Here is a 16,176-nt window from a genome sequence, read left to right as displayed (position 1 = left end):
TGATTATAACTGGTATTGAATTTTTAATTTCAGTATTCATGTATTCATTGCTAGGATATAAAAATACAATAGAGTTTTGTGTTTTTTGTGTACCCTGCAACCTCGTTGAAATTATTACTTTTAGGAGGGTTTTTTTGGTGATTACTTGGGATTTTCTAAGTAGACACTCATGTCACCTGCCAAAAGGAATAACTTTAACTCTTCCTGTTCACTTTGTATGCCTTCCATTTCCCATTATTATCTGATGGCACTAACTTCAACTTGTGATAAGAGTGGTGACAGCCTATAGCCTTGCCTTTTTCCTGACCTCCAAAGAAATGTGTTCTGTCTTTCACTATTAAATATAATGTTAACCATAGTTGTTGTAGATGTTTTTTATCATGTCAAGGAAGTTCCCTCTACTCCCATTTTTCTGAGAGTTTATATAATGAATGAACGTTGGATTTTATCAAAGGCCTTTCCTGCATTAATTTTACATGACTATGTGGTTTTTCTTCTTTAGCTTATTAATATGTTGGCTTACATTTATTGATTTTTGAATATTGAACCAGCCTTGCATCCTTGGAAAAAATCTCATTTGGTTATGATGTATATAATTCCTGTAATATATTGCTGAATTTTAATTGCTAATATTTTGTTAAGGATTTTTGCATTTATATTCATAAAGGATATTGATCTGTAGTTTTTTTTCATGGTCACTGTCTAATTTTGCTATTAAGGTAATTCTAGTTTTATAAAATGTATCAAAAGATGTTCCTTCATCTTCTATTTTTTATCCTTCTAGGCTGCCTATCCTTAGATAGTAAAAGTAAGCTTTTCTTGAGGCTTTTTATTGGTATGAATTTTTTCTCAAAAGTTTGGTGGAATTTTACAGTGAAATCACATAGGCCTGGAGATTTTTTGAGGGGAATATTTAATTACTAATTCAATTTCCTTAGTAGTTATAGAGCTAGTCACACTATCCATTTTATATTGGGTGAGTTGTGATAGTTTGTGTTTTTCAAAGAATTGGTCCATTTTATCTAAGTTGTGTAATTTATGTATATAGAGTTGTTCACCATAATCCTTTATTATTCCTTTGATGTCTGCAAGCTTGATAGTGATATCCCTTATTTCATTCCTGACATTGGTAATTTATGTCTCCTCTTTTTTTCTCTTTGTTAGCCTTACTAGAGGTTTATCAATTTGTAAAATATTTTCAAAAAGTCACTTCATTACCACTGGGCTTTCTGTGGACAGTACTCCAACTGAGGTGCTGGGGCACTTTGTTGCAATTATATCAGGATGTAAGTCTTGGATCCTAATTAGGCCTTTGCTGGTGGGGATGGGCCATAGGTGTTTTTTTTAACTTTATTTATTTTGAGACAGACAGAGAGTGCTAGTGGGGGAGGGGCAGAGACAGAATTTCAAGCAGGCTTCATACTGTCAGTGCAGAGCCCTACAAGCCCAACTGCAGTGCAGTTCAAACTCACAAACCGTGAGATCATGATCTGAGCCAAAATCAAGAGTCAGACACTTAACCAACTGAGCCACCCAGGTGCCCCTGGGGCCATAGTTTTACTTGTGATGTTTGGCTAAAGTAGAGCAGTTACTGTCTAAAAGTTTTCTATCTTTCTAAGTTGCCTCTCTCCTGGCCCTTTGGCTCGTCAAAGTAGGCTTTTGTTGGGGCTTTTTATTTCTGGGCCTGTTAAAATTCCTGGGTTGCTAGCTTCTTCAGCTTCAAGTCCAGGATATATGAGGCAAAAAGAAAACCCACTGCTCTGGGAACTCACTGCTATGTAGTTCCTTTGATCTGGAAGCACTTGCCCATCTTTTTCTCTCTACCTTTCAGAGTCTTTTTATGTTTGTTTTATAATGTTCAAGGTTTTTATTGAACTGAATGGGAAGAATAGGTAAAAGTATATCTATTCAATCTTCTTGGAAGCAGAAGTCCCATGAAACCCTACAGTAAGTTACTTTCTAGGAGATGTTTTATTTTGTTTTTAAATTAGAAAGTAACTTGAATTAGATAAAATGTCTTTTTAGCCTCTATTGATATAATGTGCTTTCCTGATTGTATCTACAAATATAAGAATATAAACAGCTTTATTTAAACTTGTGTAGTGAGGGGCACCTGGGTGGCTTAGTCAGTTAAGCATCCGACTTCAGCTCAGGTCATGATCTTGCAGTCTGTGACTTCAAGCCCCACATCGGGCTCTGAAATGGCAGCTGAAACCTGCTTTGGATTCTGTGTCTCCTTCTCTCTCTGCTCCTCCCCTGCTTGCATTCTGTCTCTTTCTCTCTCTCAAAAATAAATAAACATTTTAAAATAATAATAATAATAATAAGCTTGTGTGGTGAGTGTTAGGTAGTTGTTTACCCCTATCCCCAAGCATACAGCAAAGGTTATAGACTGAAGCAACTGGAGGGGCCTGGCAGGTAAAGTTAATGAGAAATGCTTTCCAGGGTTTTTCCAAGATTCACAGAAATGGGCACCTGTTGTTTCCTGATCTTTGTTTTTTGTTCCAGAGAGACCAAAAAAATAAGAATTTCTATGGAAAATGTTCCAATTTTTAAATGTTGACATCTAATTCATGAATATTGTTAATATATGGGTCAGACTAAACACACTATGGACCTGATTCAGTAAATGGCTGCCATTTTGTAACTTCTGAAACAGATACTAATGAGTCAAAATAAGGCTTCCTTTCCTCTTAACCTAGAAACAGATTGCCTAGGGGGAATGTAAAGAGGACTTAAAAGCTGAGTGTGTCCTTTATAAAGGAAGATAGCTTATCTTCCCCCTCCAGCTCTGGGACAAACTTCTGAGGACACAGTGAAAGAAATTCCAGATGGTTTGGGGGGGATTCAAATGCAGAAATCTGTATTAATTCTTTCCTAGAGCTCAGACCCACATCACAAATGAGAATTTGTTTGGCTCAGTGTGATGCAGGGGTTTCATGTTGTGAATTGGCAGATTGAACTGAGATTGCCTCACATAGGGGCTGGGGGTGTGCCTGAGTTTATTTTGTTGTGACAGCACAGAGTAACAGAATCAATTTCTAGGAGGCCAAGAGGGTCACAGAAGTTGAAACTCAGCTGTATTGAAGGAATCTTTTAGATGGGAATGAAGGATTATACATCAGGTTTTATAAAGGTTCATAAAAGGTTGTGGCTTCAGTTATAAAATCAGTTACATTTCCTTGACCTCATGAATTTATGGAGCAAAAATTGTACCTTCTACACTATCTTTTTCTTTTTAGGTTTATTTATTTTGAGAGAGCACGCACGCTTGCACAAGTATGCATGCAAATGGGAGAGGGACAGAGAGAGAGAATCCCAAGCAAGCTCCTCACTCCTAGCTCAGAGCCTAATGTGGGGCTTGAACCCACGAACCGAGAGATCATAACCTGAGTCAAAATCAAGAGTCAGACACCTAACTGACGGAGCGACCCAGACGCCCCTACACTATCTTTTCTAGTATAAATTCCATCAGATCCTTGGGATTTAATGTGTAGTTATTATTTTCAAATCATTTTTTCATTACAACTTCAATTTTTTTCTTGACACAATAGTTACCTCCACCATCCCAGGTTTTATTTAGAATTTATTTTTATTTTTGTATGTTTGTTTATTTTGAAAGATAGAGTGCAGGAAGGCAGAGAGAGAGAGAGAGAGAAAGAGAATCCCAAGTAGGCTCTGCATTATCAGCGAAGAGCCTCATGCAGGCTTGGACTCATGAACCATGAGATCATGACCTGAGCCAAAACCAAGAGTCAGACGCTTAACGGACTGAGCCACTCTGGCGCCCCTTTATTTAGAATTTAAAAGTGCCTTTTCTTTTTTTTTAATTAAAAAAATTTTTTTTAATGTTTATTTTTGAGAGACAGAGCACGAGCAGGGAAGGGGCAGAGAGACAGAGAGAGACAGAGAGAGAGAGAGAGAGGGAGGGAGACACAGAATCCAAAGCAGGCTCCAGGCTCTGAGCTGTCAGCACAGAGCCTGACATGGGGCTTGAACTCAGGAACCATGAGATCATGACCTGAGATGAAGTTGAATGCTTAGCCGACTGAGCCACCCAGGCGCCCCTTAAAAGTGTCTTTTCTATTTTTTCGAACTTCAATTGCTTTTCAGATTTGATTTTTAAAAATAGATTTCAGCATATGAAACTGAACATTTTTATAACTGTGACAATACATTTTTCAGAAACTCTTAAATATAAATATAACTTTCCTATCTATGAAAATGAGCATTTTTTTAATCGCCAAAGTTCCAATCTTAATGTCTACACTTCTTAGATTTTAAAAAATATTTAAGTCCAAACTTTCCCATAAGTAGGTTTATGTCAACAATTTTTTCTGAAGGTTTTTTTTGTTTTTTTGTCATTGCTCTGTCTCAAAGCTACTTACATACATTATACATATTTTTCTGGTTTATTTTCACTAAACTATACACTCTTTGTAGGGCCAGGTAAAGATGTCTTTCAATGTTATTTAAAAGCTAATGAGATCAGAAAATTCAAAGCAATCAATATATAATAAAGTTAAAGTTATTTAGCAAGGTCATACACATTTTTAGAATCAGCTTTATTTATGCAATGAATCTCTGAGGAAATGTCATCTCAGGGTACTTTGTGTATCTAAGACAGAACCACATGTCCCCTCCCCATGCACATTCCATTCTTTTACCTGGTGTTCTTTTTCTCTACAGCAATTTATCTCCACTGACACATTATATTATTTTTCAATAGATTCTAGGCCTATGTTCCCAAACTCGATCTTATTTGTTCACTGATATATCCTCAATTCCTCCAACAGGGGCTGGCACACAGTAGTAGCCCTTAATTAAATGCTAAAGCAAAACACAAAGAACCTAGAAATTGGCTGATACCCAGAATGACTGTCCAATAATCAGATTCACCAATGGTGCAGAAACCCATTAATTACAGTATAAGACATCTAAAAGTGAACAACTTATTTGGAGATTTTTTTTCCAGCCCTTTCCTCCTAGCCTGGGAGTAGGCTCCATCTATCAACTTTTGGTCAGTGAAATGGTTTGAGAGAAAATAATACAATTATCTATCAACAAAAGGAGGGAGGGACAAAGGAAAAAAAATTAAGCGGTAGCCTCAATGGGGCATTCCCGGGCCAGATGTCCAGACTTGCCACAGCGGTAGCAGTTGACTTCACTCGTCTTGCTGCAGTTGATGGCCATGTGGCCAGTCTCACCGCACCGGTAGCATTTGACTTGGGTGCAGTCTTTCTGAATGTGGCCATATTCACCACAAGAGTAGCACTTCTGCTCTTCCTGACGGTCACAATCACGAGCCAGATGGCCTGGTCTGCCACAAGTGTAACAACACTGCTCTCTCTCTCGCTTAGGCTCAATACAATCTTTGGCGATGTGGCCACTTCTCCCACAGTTGTAGCAGATGTCCTCGAGAAGATCACAATTCTTAGCATGATGACCAGACACACCACAGCGGTAACAGATGTCAGACGGGTTGGTGGAACTGCACTGGGAACCTCTGCCACGGCCTCTAGCTCCACGCCCTTGACTTCCTCCTGCTCTAGGGCATCCCCGGGCCCAGTGGCCAGAGCGTCCACACTTGAAACATTCCTTATTGCTCATGGCGATGGTGAGATCTTAGGGCGAGCGGGCCCACCACTGCCCCTGAGGCTCCGACGCACCTCTCCTTAGGGCGGCTTAGAAACAAGTGGCCGTTTTTCTCTAGGTGCCTCAGTGACATCACACAAGGTTTGCACACGACCCCACTCACGTGTCACAGGCATTCCAGCTGCCCTTCCCGCCTGACTTTTCCTTCCATTCTTGAAGTGAAAAGCATGGCTCAGTGATGGTATTTCCTGATTAAAAAAAAAAAAAATACTTGGGTCTTCAAGTTTGTTTGAATCCCTCCCTGCTCAGACAATGTACCCTGTAGGATTTCTTATATTAAGAATTAGGTCTTCTACCCTATGACCCAGCAATAGCACTGCTAGGAATTTACCCAAGGGATACAGGAGTACTGATGCATAGCGGCACTTGTACCCCAATGTTCATAGCAGCACTCTCAACAATAGCCAAATTATGGAAAGAGCCTAAATGTCCATCAACTGATGAATGTATAAAAAAAATTGTGGTTTATATACACAATGGAATACTACGTGGCAATGAGAAAGAATGAAATATGGCCCTTTGTAGCAACGTGGATGGAACTGGAGAGTGTTAGGCTAAGTGAAATAAGCCATACAGAGAAAGACAGATACCATATGGTTTCACTCTTATGTGGAACCTGAGAAACTTAACAGAAACCCATGGAGGAGGGGAAGGAAAAAAAAAAAAGAGGTTAGAGTGGGAGAGAGCCAAAGCATAAGAGACTGTTAAAAACTGAGAACAAAGTGAGGGTTGATGGGGGGTGGGAGGGAGGGGAGGGTGGGTGATGGGTATTGAGGAGGGCACCTTTTGGGATGAGCACTAGGTGTTGTATGGAAACCAATTTGACAATAAACTTCATATATTGAAAAAAAAAAAAGAATTAGGTGTTCTCCGTGATCTAGTAGATGACCAGTTTTTATATACGCCCTATGGACATAGGAAAAATATGTATGAGATGTATCTAATCCAGTACATGAAAGAAACAAATTATAGCAAAGTAGACTAACTTCCTTTTTTGTTTTAAAAAAATAAAATACAAACATCCACAAAGATATGAGATACATAAAGCAGAAAAAAAAATCTTTAAAATGCCACAGTGAAATTTACTCACATTCTTCCATATTTTATTGCAGGAATGTTAGTTTTCAATATAATCACCAGCATTTAAGTTATGAAACATAACCCGATTGAAGCATTCAGTATAAAGAATAAATGATTACTTGGAAAATAAATTACAAAACTGTAATTTAAATATTGGACAGATTTCCTCTCTGTTGTTTTCCAAATTGTTTATATCTTACATAAACCATATAAAGATTTATGGACATGTTCATTTATATAGCTATAAAAATAAGTATGGAAAAGTAGGTACTGAAATATCCACCATAGCTATTTTGGGGCTATATGATTGAATACAATTTTTTCTCCTTATTTTCCTTTTCTATACTTTACAATTTTTGAAATGAATTTAGTTTGTTGGTAATTTTTAAACTGCACAATAAATATTTTTCCTTCAGCTACTAGTTAACTATATGTTTTGCTTATGAATTTTTTCCAGGCAGCCAATACAAATGTATTTGGTAAAGCATAGGCATGAGAATAGTAAATGTAGCAGTTGGTCTTTATTTTGAATGTGACTTGATTGGAATGTACAACTGATTCCATAAATGCAATGACAAAGATAAATATTTTCAAAAATTAATACGTTTAGAGCCAAAGAGCATGGGCAATCACCATATATAGAGTAATGAAATGAGTTTTATTCCTAAACAATTAAATGATTCTGCATAAATGGTTTCAAAAAGCAAAAATTCTCTCCCTGGTTCAAAATTTGATATATGCTTATTAAATTAACCTTATTATCATGTTTAAACCCCCCCTAAGGTTTATACTTTTATTAAAGTAATACATGCCCATAGTTAAGAGCATTGATTTTCAAATAGCTTTAATTGGGACATGAAGTAAGACTTGCATTTTACATCGCAACAGAGGATATGTGTGTATGTTATAACTCAAATAAGTTTAAGAAAAAAATATTTACCTTTAATGTGTGCAATTCACTTTGATATTTTCTTTTATTTTAGATATTAAAAGAATAATTTACTATGCCAATAAATTTGATAACCTAATATAATGGATGAATTTCTTATAGAGTTTCTTATAAAATTTCTATGAATTTCTTATATAACAGATACAAGTAGAAAATCTAACAAGTTCTCTATCCCATTAATTTTTTTTAAATTTAGAAACTTCCAATATATTTAAGAAAGAGCCCACATAAAAAGTAGGATCATATGTAATGTAAGCTACACACTGGAATGTATTAAAAGTTGTACATGGCAAAAGGGAACTTAAAATGATGAAGTAACAGTGAAATTTATATGTCTATATCTATATACCTTAGGTTCATTACACCACCAGCTGTATTTGCCTAGCCTGGGACTGTTGGGTAAGACAAGGGGAAAGAGGAAATTAATATTAATTTGATATGTATAGTACAGTAGACACTATGGTATAAATTTTGAATTAGGAGGGCAAATGATTTCTATAAGAAAATATATTCTTTCCTGTTTTTCTTGAGGCTTAAAATCCTAAAAATCTAATTCAGTTTAATATATGGGAAGGCAATATGAAATTTCAAAGATAAGTGATGAATTTGTGAGCACCTGCCACTCTTTTTTTCCCCCATCAGGCAAACACCCTAGTTTTATATTTTTTCTTTTCCAAGGTTTTATTAAATTCCAGTTAATATTAACATCCAGTGTAATTTTAGTTTCAGTTGTAGAATTTAGTGATTCATCACTTACATACAACAGCTGGTACTCATCACAACAAGTGCCCTCCTTAATACACATTACCTATTTAATGCATCCTCCCCTCCTCTCCAGTAACCCTCAGCTAGTCCTGTATAGTTAAGAGTCTGTTTCCTAGTTTGCCTCTCTCTTTTCTTTCCCCTATGTTCATCTGTTTTGTTTCTTAAATTCCACATGTGAGTGAAATCATATGGTATTTGTCGTACTCTGACTTATTTCACTTAGCATAATACTCTGTAGCTCCATCCACGTCATTGCAAATGGCAAGATTTCATTCTTTTTTATGGCTGAGTAATATTTCATTGTATATTCATGTATATATATGACCTCTTCTTTATCCATTCATCAGTTGATGGATGTTTGGGCTTTTTCCATAGTTTGGCTATGATGTTTTCTATTCACGTTGTAATAAATGCTGGTGGTGACCCATTACATTGATCTCTTAAATACATTACATGATTATAACTGACAGTTTCAAAACACACTGAATTAAAGAGTCATAACTTTAGATAATGCTTATGAGTTCTTGATGTTTCAATTTTAGATGTTTCAACTTATCTATGGTTTTCCATTTCAGAGAATGAACATTTAGCCCTCTGTTACCTACACCATCTTTTGGTCCACATCATACACTTACACATTTCAAGTTCTCCACCCCCAACCCACCCCCCACTGTTTCACCTTTCTCCTAATATTAGGAGAATATCCAACATTTACATAACTATAAGTATGTAAATGCTACTCATGGCTCAGCCATGAATACTCTGATCAATTTTCACTACCTGCACAGCTTTTTGTCTCCTGGAGTTAGTTATTGTCATTCTTCATTTCCTTAGTTTCTCATACATTTACCTCATTTCTATTTTACAGATCTATATGGCTACTTTTATACCAGTACCACACAGTCTTCATTACTGTAGTTTTGTATTTTGTTTTGAAATTAGTTAGAGGCCTCCAACTTTGCCCCTCTTTTCCAAAATGTTGTGACTATTCTGAGTCTCTTGCATTTCCTTATGAATTTTAGTATCAGTTTGTCAATTTCTGCAAAAAAAAAAAGGCAAATTAGATTTTGATATATATTGTGGAAGCTATAGATAGAATTGGAGAGTGTTAACAATATTGAGTCATCCAATTCATGAGCACAGGATGTTGTGTCATTTATTTAGGTTTTTATTTTCACTCAATAATATTTTGTGGTTTTCAATGTATAAGTCTTACACATCTTTTGTTAAATTTTTTCTAAGTATTTCATTCTTTTTGATGCTATTGTAAATGGGATTATTTTCCTAATTTCATTTTTGAGTTGTTCATTGCTAGTATATAAAAATACAATTATTTTTGTATATTGATCTTTTATCCTGCTACCTTGATAAACTGAACTGATTTAGAGTACCAATTGTTTTTTAGTGGATTCCTTAGGATTCGATAGACAAGATTATGTCATCTGCAAGTGGAGATAGTTTGAATTCTTCCTTTCCAATCTGGGTGTCCTTTATTCCATTTTCTTGCCTAATTGCCCTGACTAGAACTTTCAGTACAATGTTATAGAAGTGGTGAGAACCAACATCCTTGTCTTATTCCTGATCTTAGGGGGAAAACTTTCAGTCTTTAAGACCATTAAGTATGGTGTTAGCTATGGGTATTTTATACACATTCTTTTTCAGGTGAAGAAGTTCTTTTCAATTCCTACTTTGTTGAATGTTCTTATCATCAAGGGGTGTTGAATTTTGTCAAAAGCTTTTTCTGCATCTCTTGAGTTTGTCTTGACTTTTTGCATTTGCTAGAACCACCAGTTGAATAGAAGTTGTGAAAGTGGGCATTATTGTCTTGTTCCTGACCTTAAGGGGAAAATGTAGTCTCACCATTAAGTATGATGTTAGCTGTGAGTTCTTGGTAGATGCCCTTTATCTGATTGAGAAAGTTCCTTCCTATAGGAATAGTTTTGCTAAGCAAATAGGAAAGTTTGCTAAGCACTTTTTATCATAAAAGTTCATTGGATCTTGTCAATGTCTTCGTGGCTATTGAGATGATCATGTAGTTTTGTCTTTTATTCCATTAATGTGGTGTATTATGTTGATTTTTATGTTCATCTAACCCTACATTCGTCAGATAAATACTACTTGATCAAGGTGTATAATCCTTTCTTTATGCTGCTGGATTTGGTATGCTAGTATTTTCTTGAGTATTTTTGTATCTTTATCGATAAAGAATGTTGACATGTAGCATTTTTATGATGATGATAATGATATCTCTGGTTGTCATTTCAAGGTAATATTGATATCAAAGAATGATTTTTGAGGACTTTCCACATCTTCTACTTTTTGGAATAGTTTGTAAAGAATTGATACTATTTCTCTTTTAAATGTTTGGGAATTTTCACTAGGTAAGCCATCTCAGCCTGGGATTTTCTTGTGGGAATTCTGTAAAATACTAATTTAGTTTGTTGTAGCTCTATTCAGGTTTTCTATTTCTTTTTGAGGCAGCATTGCCAGTTGTGTCTTCTGGGAATTTGTTTAATTCATCTAGATTACCTAATTTATTGGCATACAGTTGTTCATAGTATTCCTTTTAGTTCTGTAAGGTCAGTATGATGCATTCTCTTTCACTCCTGATTTTAGAAATTTGAGTCTTTTCTTTTTTCTTGGCCAGTTCAGCCATGGTTTTTTTTGTTTTGTTTTGTTTTGTTTTTTCAATTTTCTTGCTCTTTGAAAAAGCCACTTTTGGCTTTGTCAGTTTTCTCTAGTGTTTTTTTTTTTTTTAACTTTTTATTTCACTTATTTTCACTCCAATTTTTATTCTTTCCTTCTGCTTGCTTTATGCTTAGTTTGCTCTTTGTTCAGTTTCTTAAGGTTATCGATTTGAGATCCCCTTTGTTTTTATAATATGGGTATTCACAGCTATATATTTCCCTCTGAACACTACCTTAGCTGCATCCCATAAATTTTGTATGTTGTTTTCTTTTTCTCAAGGTGTTTACTAATTTTCCTTGTGATTACTTCTTTAAGCTTCTTTAAAGTATGTTGTGTTTTCTTTTTCTCAAGGTGTTTATTAATTTTCCTTGTGATTACTTCTTTAAGCCACTGGTTATTCAGGAATGCAGTATTTAACTTCCACACTTTTGTGAATTCCCCAAATTTCCTTCTGTTATTGATTTGTAATTTCATTCCATTATGATTGGAGAATATACTTTGTATAATTTCAATCATTTTACATTTATAGAAGCTTGTTTTATGACCTAGCAAATGGTCTCTCTTGGAAAATGTTTCATGAGTGCTTGAGAAGAATGTTTATTCTGCTGCTATTGGTTGGCGCATTCTCTAGATGTCAATTAGGTCAATTTGACTGATAGTATTGTTCCAGTTTTCTGATTGCTGATTTTCTGTCTACTTGTAGTATCCCTTATTGAGAATAGGATATTGAAGTCTCCAACTATTATTGTTGGATTATTCATGTATCTATTCAATTTTGTCTGTTTTTTCCCCAGCACTTTGGGGATCTTTTGTTAGGTGCATATGTGTTTTTAGTTGTTACAGTTTCTTGATGAATCATCCCTTTTATCATTATAAAATGCTTTAAACTTTTAAATATTTCTCCAAGGTGTCACATTTATCTCCATCACACTACTACTCTAAAGCAGGTCTACATCATCTCTTGACCAAGTGATTTTCTAAAATGAAAAGTTGACCACATCATTCTCTTGCTTAAAATATTTCTCCACAATAATTACTAGATAAACTGTGTTAGGTCCAAGAGAGGAAGTAATCTTCCCAAGATCAAATTAATATAGTGACAGAGCTAAGACTACATCCCAGGCTTCCAAACTCCCAGTTGAATACTCCCTTTACTGTATGTACCACTGAGCTGGGTACTTTGGATTGGCTTATTCAATCTTCATTTAATTATCCTTCTCATTTGAGAAGTTGGAAAGTCAAAAACTCCACTTTCTATACTCACTTGCAGCCATAGTTCTGTATGTAAAATAGGGTCTATCAATCAGAATCAACTCCTCAAGATTTGGAAGACAAATGTGGCATCTTCCAGTTACATTTTGCCCATTCCTGCTGGCAAGCAAATTGTGCAGACTTGCTGCACAAATAACATTTCGATGTTCATTCACCAGCACTGTTTGCCAATAATCAGTTATGGTGGTGACAGCAGATGGTTTTTCATTTTGGTTTTGGTATATTCTGGAGTTCATGGATGCAGTCATAACCTCATAGATAATAGCAACTCTGGTTAGTCCGTTTTTTATTTTTGTTTTTGTTTGTTTTGAGAGGTACTGTGTAAATTCTGCCCTAGGTGGGGCCACCAGACCCATGATCCATTCTCCCAATTCTAATGGGGACCCCATTACCCTGGGCCTAAGGGTTCACACTCACTATCTTAGACTGGAGTCTATAGACCCAGTGGCAACACTGTAATCCTTCTTCTGGGAGTACTTAAACCTTCAAGCCCACATTCTGGATTTCCTAAACACTGTCCTAAGGGCCTGTAGGCTGAGAATCTCTGATCTGAGCCCCTGGCTTTCCCAAGACCCCTAAGTCCAGTTCTGGGACTCTGGATCTCAGATTCAAGCACACAGATACATTGAAGATGGCTTACACCAACTTGAAGCCCCCATCTAGAGAACCCATCAGACCAGGACCCCTACCTTTAATGTTGCATATGCATAGACTCAGTCCAGGGCCCCTCAAGCCAGATGGGGATGTATTGAATTGGGAGGGGACTTCAAGCCCTCAAGAATGGCACCTTCAAGCCCCAGCCAGAGGACAGGTCCCCACCAGAAGGCCTCATATTATTCCTCAATGTCCAGCTGCCAGAAATGCATATTCTGTGGGGAGGGGATGGGCTCAGGGGCAAAGTGGCCACCTCACCCCTTTTCCCCCTCAGGAATCCTAAGTCTTAGTCATGTTCTCTGTTAGGTCATTTTTTGAAAGGTGGTGGCTTCAGGGAAGACAGGGGCCTGGGGTGGGGCCTGGGGAATGTGCTTGCAAGACTGAGATAGCAGTAGCAGTGGTGAGAGAACTCTGGTTGGTCAGTTCCATATTTTTCTAGGAGTTATTCCTTGGACTCCGCCTAGAACCTGTTCCTCTTTTCCTTCCAAATAGTTTGTAAACATGTGATTTTCTATATTAAATTCCTTCCTACATCTAAAATACAGATGGGTTTTCTGCTCCTTGAAATGAATCCTGATTGATAAAAACATCTCCCAAATTTATAATTATGACCTCCTTAAAAACATACACATCCTCTTAAGTGACACACCTTTGCTTTATAACCAGCAAGATTATGGGAATATTGCCCATACACAAGAGTGGGTGGATGGATTCTAGGCCCTAGTATAACTTATATTTGCCCCCTGCCTGGATTTTGTTGCAACAGATCATTCTCCAAGTAATTTATCAGGAGTCAATAAACAAATCAATCCTGTTACTTGGTCTCTTAGCCATCTTGTTCACATATTCAAACTAATTAACTTTTAGCAATGAAATTAAGGCCTTTATTAACATGAGTTTGTTACTGTACCATCTTGCCAGTCTCTGCTATCCTGTTCCCTCATTCCTCAAAATCACAAAGAACAGACAAGTTCTTGTGCCATCATGGAAAAATTATTCGACTCTGAGAAGACAAGGGTACTCATTTCCTCAGTTGTTTTACATCCTTGTAATGACAGCTTTTGCAAAGTTAAGTCCAGTTCTATGTCAGATTTAGCTGATGTACAATTTGACAAGGCAAAGCTGTATTCGAGGGTTTAATAGAATATTCTTTTTGACTACCACTCCTCCCTGCACCCCAACCTCAATTCAGGGTATTCACAGGTTTCAGGAAACCCCCCATGTGAGTCAAGATTCTTCAGAGAAGCAGAACCAACATGATATCTCTATCTGAATATATATGACCATACCAATATGATATATATATATTTCCAACATGGTTATAATTATATATCTATAATTATAATTATGTATCTATATCTATCTGTGAAGTCCAAAATCTGGGAATAGATGGTGTTGCAGTTCAAGTCTACAGGCTATCTGTTGGCAGAATTCTCTCTTGCTGAGAAAAGGTTAGTCTTTTGTTCTAATTCAGCACTTCAACTGAAGGATGAGGCCACCCCCAGTATGGGAGGCAATCTACTTTACTCAAAGCCCACGGATTTAAATGTTAATCTCATCCAAAAACACCATCACAGAAACATCCAGAATAATATTTGACCACGTATCTGGGCACCATAGCCCAGCAAAGTTGGTTCATAAAATTAACCATCACATCTTCTAAGAAAGGGTATAAGGTGAGGGAAAAGAGGGAAATAGAATGTTAGCCTAAAATGGGTAGATACAGTAGAGTTCTCCAAATTTCTCCTTTACTGCTCCCAAGAACCTGCATATAAACTGGGAAGTTCAGACAAATCGGTAGGCCCAGGAATCTAAGTATTTTATAGGCTTCAAAATTGACAACTTGTGCCTCCTTTTTGAATTTCTCTTCAGATGGGACCATTGTAGATTAGGGAAGTTTTGTCAAAAGGAAGAGAAGTGGAAAGAGCAAGTAACTCCATCTGTAAGAATTATTAGGTGCTGACCTCAATTTTAACAATACTTAAAAAAATGAGGGCTGTCCATTTATTTAAAAAGATAAAGACAATTAGAAACATGGAAAAATAGTTAAAAGACACATTGTTACATGTATAAAAATAAGAATGGTGATGTTAAAACATTACATATTTAAACAAAAATTTAAAGAACACAAAGATACACTAATAGGGATGAGGTTTCTTTTTGGAGTAATGAAAAATTCTACAATGGTGGTGACGGTTGTACAACTCTGAATACACTAAAATCCATTGCATTGTACACTTTAAATTGGTGCATTGTATGACACGAAATTACATCTCAATAAAACTGCTATAGCAACAAAAAAGAACACGAAGAGCAACTAGGAGATTTGGAAGTGAAACAGTGGAACTAAGAATAGGAGAGGGATTGACGAAAGAAGGATGGGCTGAAGAAGGGATGGTGGTGGAAGCCGGTGGGAACTAGGGGAAGATAGGTGAAGAAAGCGGATGGGATAGGGCCCTAGGGAAAACGTGAAAGCCAGAGGGTTAACCTCTGAAAGGCAGTAGTGGGTGGGGGTGGGGAGAAGAGGGCGTACTTAGCGCATGCGCCAGAAGTACACTGCGGCGATCCAGGAGAGGCAGTTCTTAACTGGCATCAGCGCTGCGGCTGGAGGCGCGGCTGGTTCTCTGCCCGCTGTCCAGTTCCACCTTGGCTTGTGCAACCACCCTGGATCTGCGAACTCTGTGCAGCTGCTCTGTCCACCATATCTTGCGGCGGCGAGCGCTAAGAATTCATGCTACGACACTCGATTCAGCCAGGAGGTAAAATAACGTCGTAGAAGAACACGGAGGAGGGAGGAGGGAATTCGGGCCGGGGGGACCCTTGATTTGTGTATTCTCGCGGTTCACGAGAGGAATAAGTGGGGGACAGCACGGGCCTCAGGCCTACAAAAGGATATTGAACATTTACTTTCCATTGGGAAAGGATACAGACTCCTTTCTTCTAATCAGGGTTGAGGCACAGGAGCGTTGTCATTTCCCATGACGTTCTCTGTTTAAATATTTTGGGAGTTCCTCTTACGTAGCAGAAGGTGTGTTTAAAGGGTGGGCCTTAGGACTAGGCTTATCCAATTATGAGAGGTTTGTTTGGGTTTTTTTTTTTTTGGCCTTTGTTAA

At 37.0% G+C, this 16,176-nt stretch overlaps 1 protein-coding gene and 1 long non-coding RNA gene across 15 annotated transcripts in view; one reads left to right on the top strand and one right to left on the bottom strand.

Annotated features, from left to right (window-relative positions):
• Positions 1-5,044: 5,044 nt before the first annotated feature.
• Positions 5,045-15,678, bottom strand: ZCCHC13 (zinc finger CCHC-type containing 13). The gene is made up of 2 exons (XM_030305986.1): positions 15,597-15,678; positions 5,045-5,843 (listed from the first exon to the last, which is right to left on the bottom strand). Exon 2 carries the CDS (start codon positions 5,608-5,610, stop codon positions 5,095-5,097), a length of 516 nt encoding a protein of 171 aa, XP_030161846.1. The 5' UTR covers positions 5,611-5,843; positions 15,597-15,678; the 3' UTR covers positions 5,045-5,094.
• The window catches only part of LOC115507568, a 53,273-nt gene continuing 52,756 nt past the window's right edge, over positions 15,660-16,176 (top strand). For 4 of the 14 annotated variants that reach the window (XR_003966720.1, XR_003966721.1, XR_003966715.1 and 1 more), the window contains exon 1: positions 15,671-15,822. This is a non-coding gene — a long non-coding RNA (uncharacterized LOC115507568). Of the gene's footprint in view, positions 15,823-16,176 lie in introns of all 14 variants that reach the window. The other 10 variants (XR_003966717.1, XR_003966718.1, XR_003966705.1 and 7 more) reach the window with 7 other exon arrangements.

Source organism: Lynx canadensis, chromosome X (genome assembly GCF_007474595.2).
Source record: "Lynx canadensis isolate LIC74 chromosome X, mLynCan4.pri.v2, whole genome shotgun sequence".
Classification (NCBI taxonomy): Eukaryota; Metazoa; Chordata; class Mammalia; order Carnivora; family Felidae; genus Lynx; species Lynx canadensis.
Note: the sequence above shows the minus strand (reverse complement) of the source record. Positions and strands in the feature narration are given on the sequence as shown.

Bases quoted from the DNA above. Each gene is read 5' to 3' on its own strand.
- ZCCHC13 (XM_030305986.1), bottom strand. From the start codon at position 5,610: ATGAGCAATAAGGAATGTTTCAAGTGTGGACGCTCTGGCCACTGGGCC.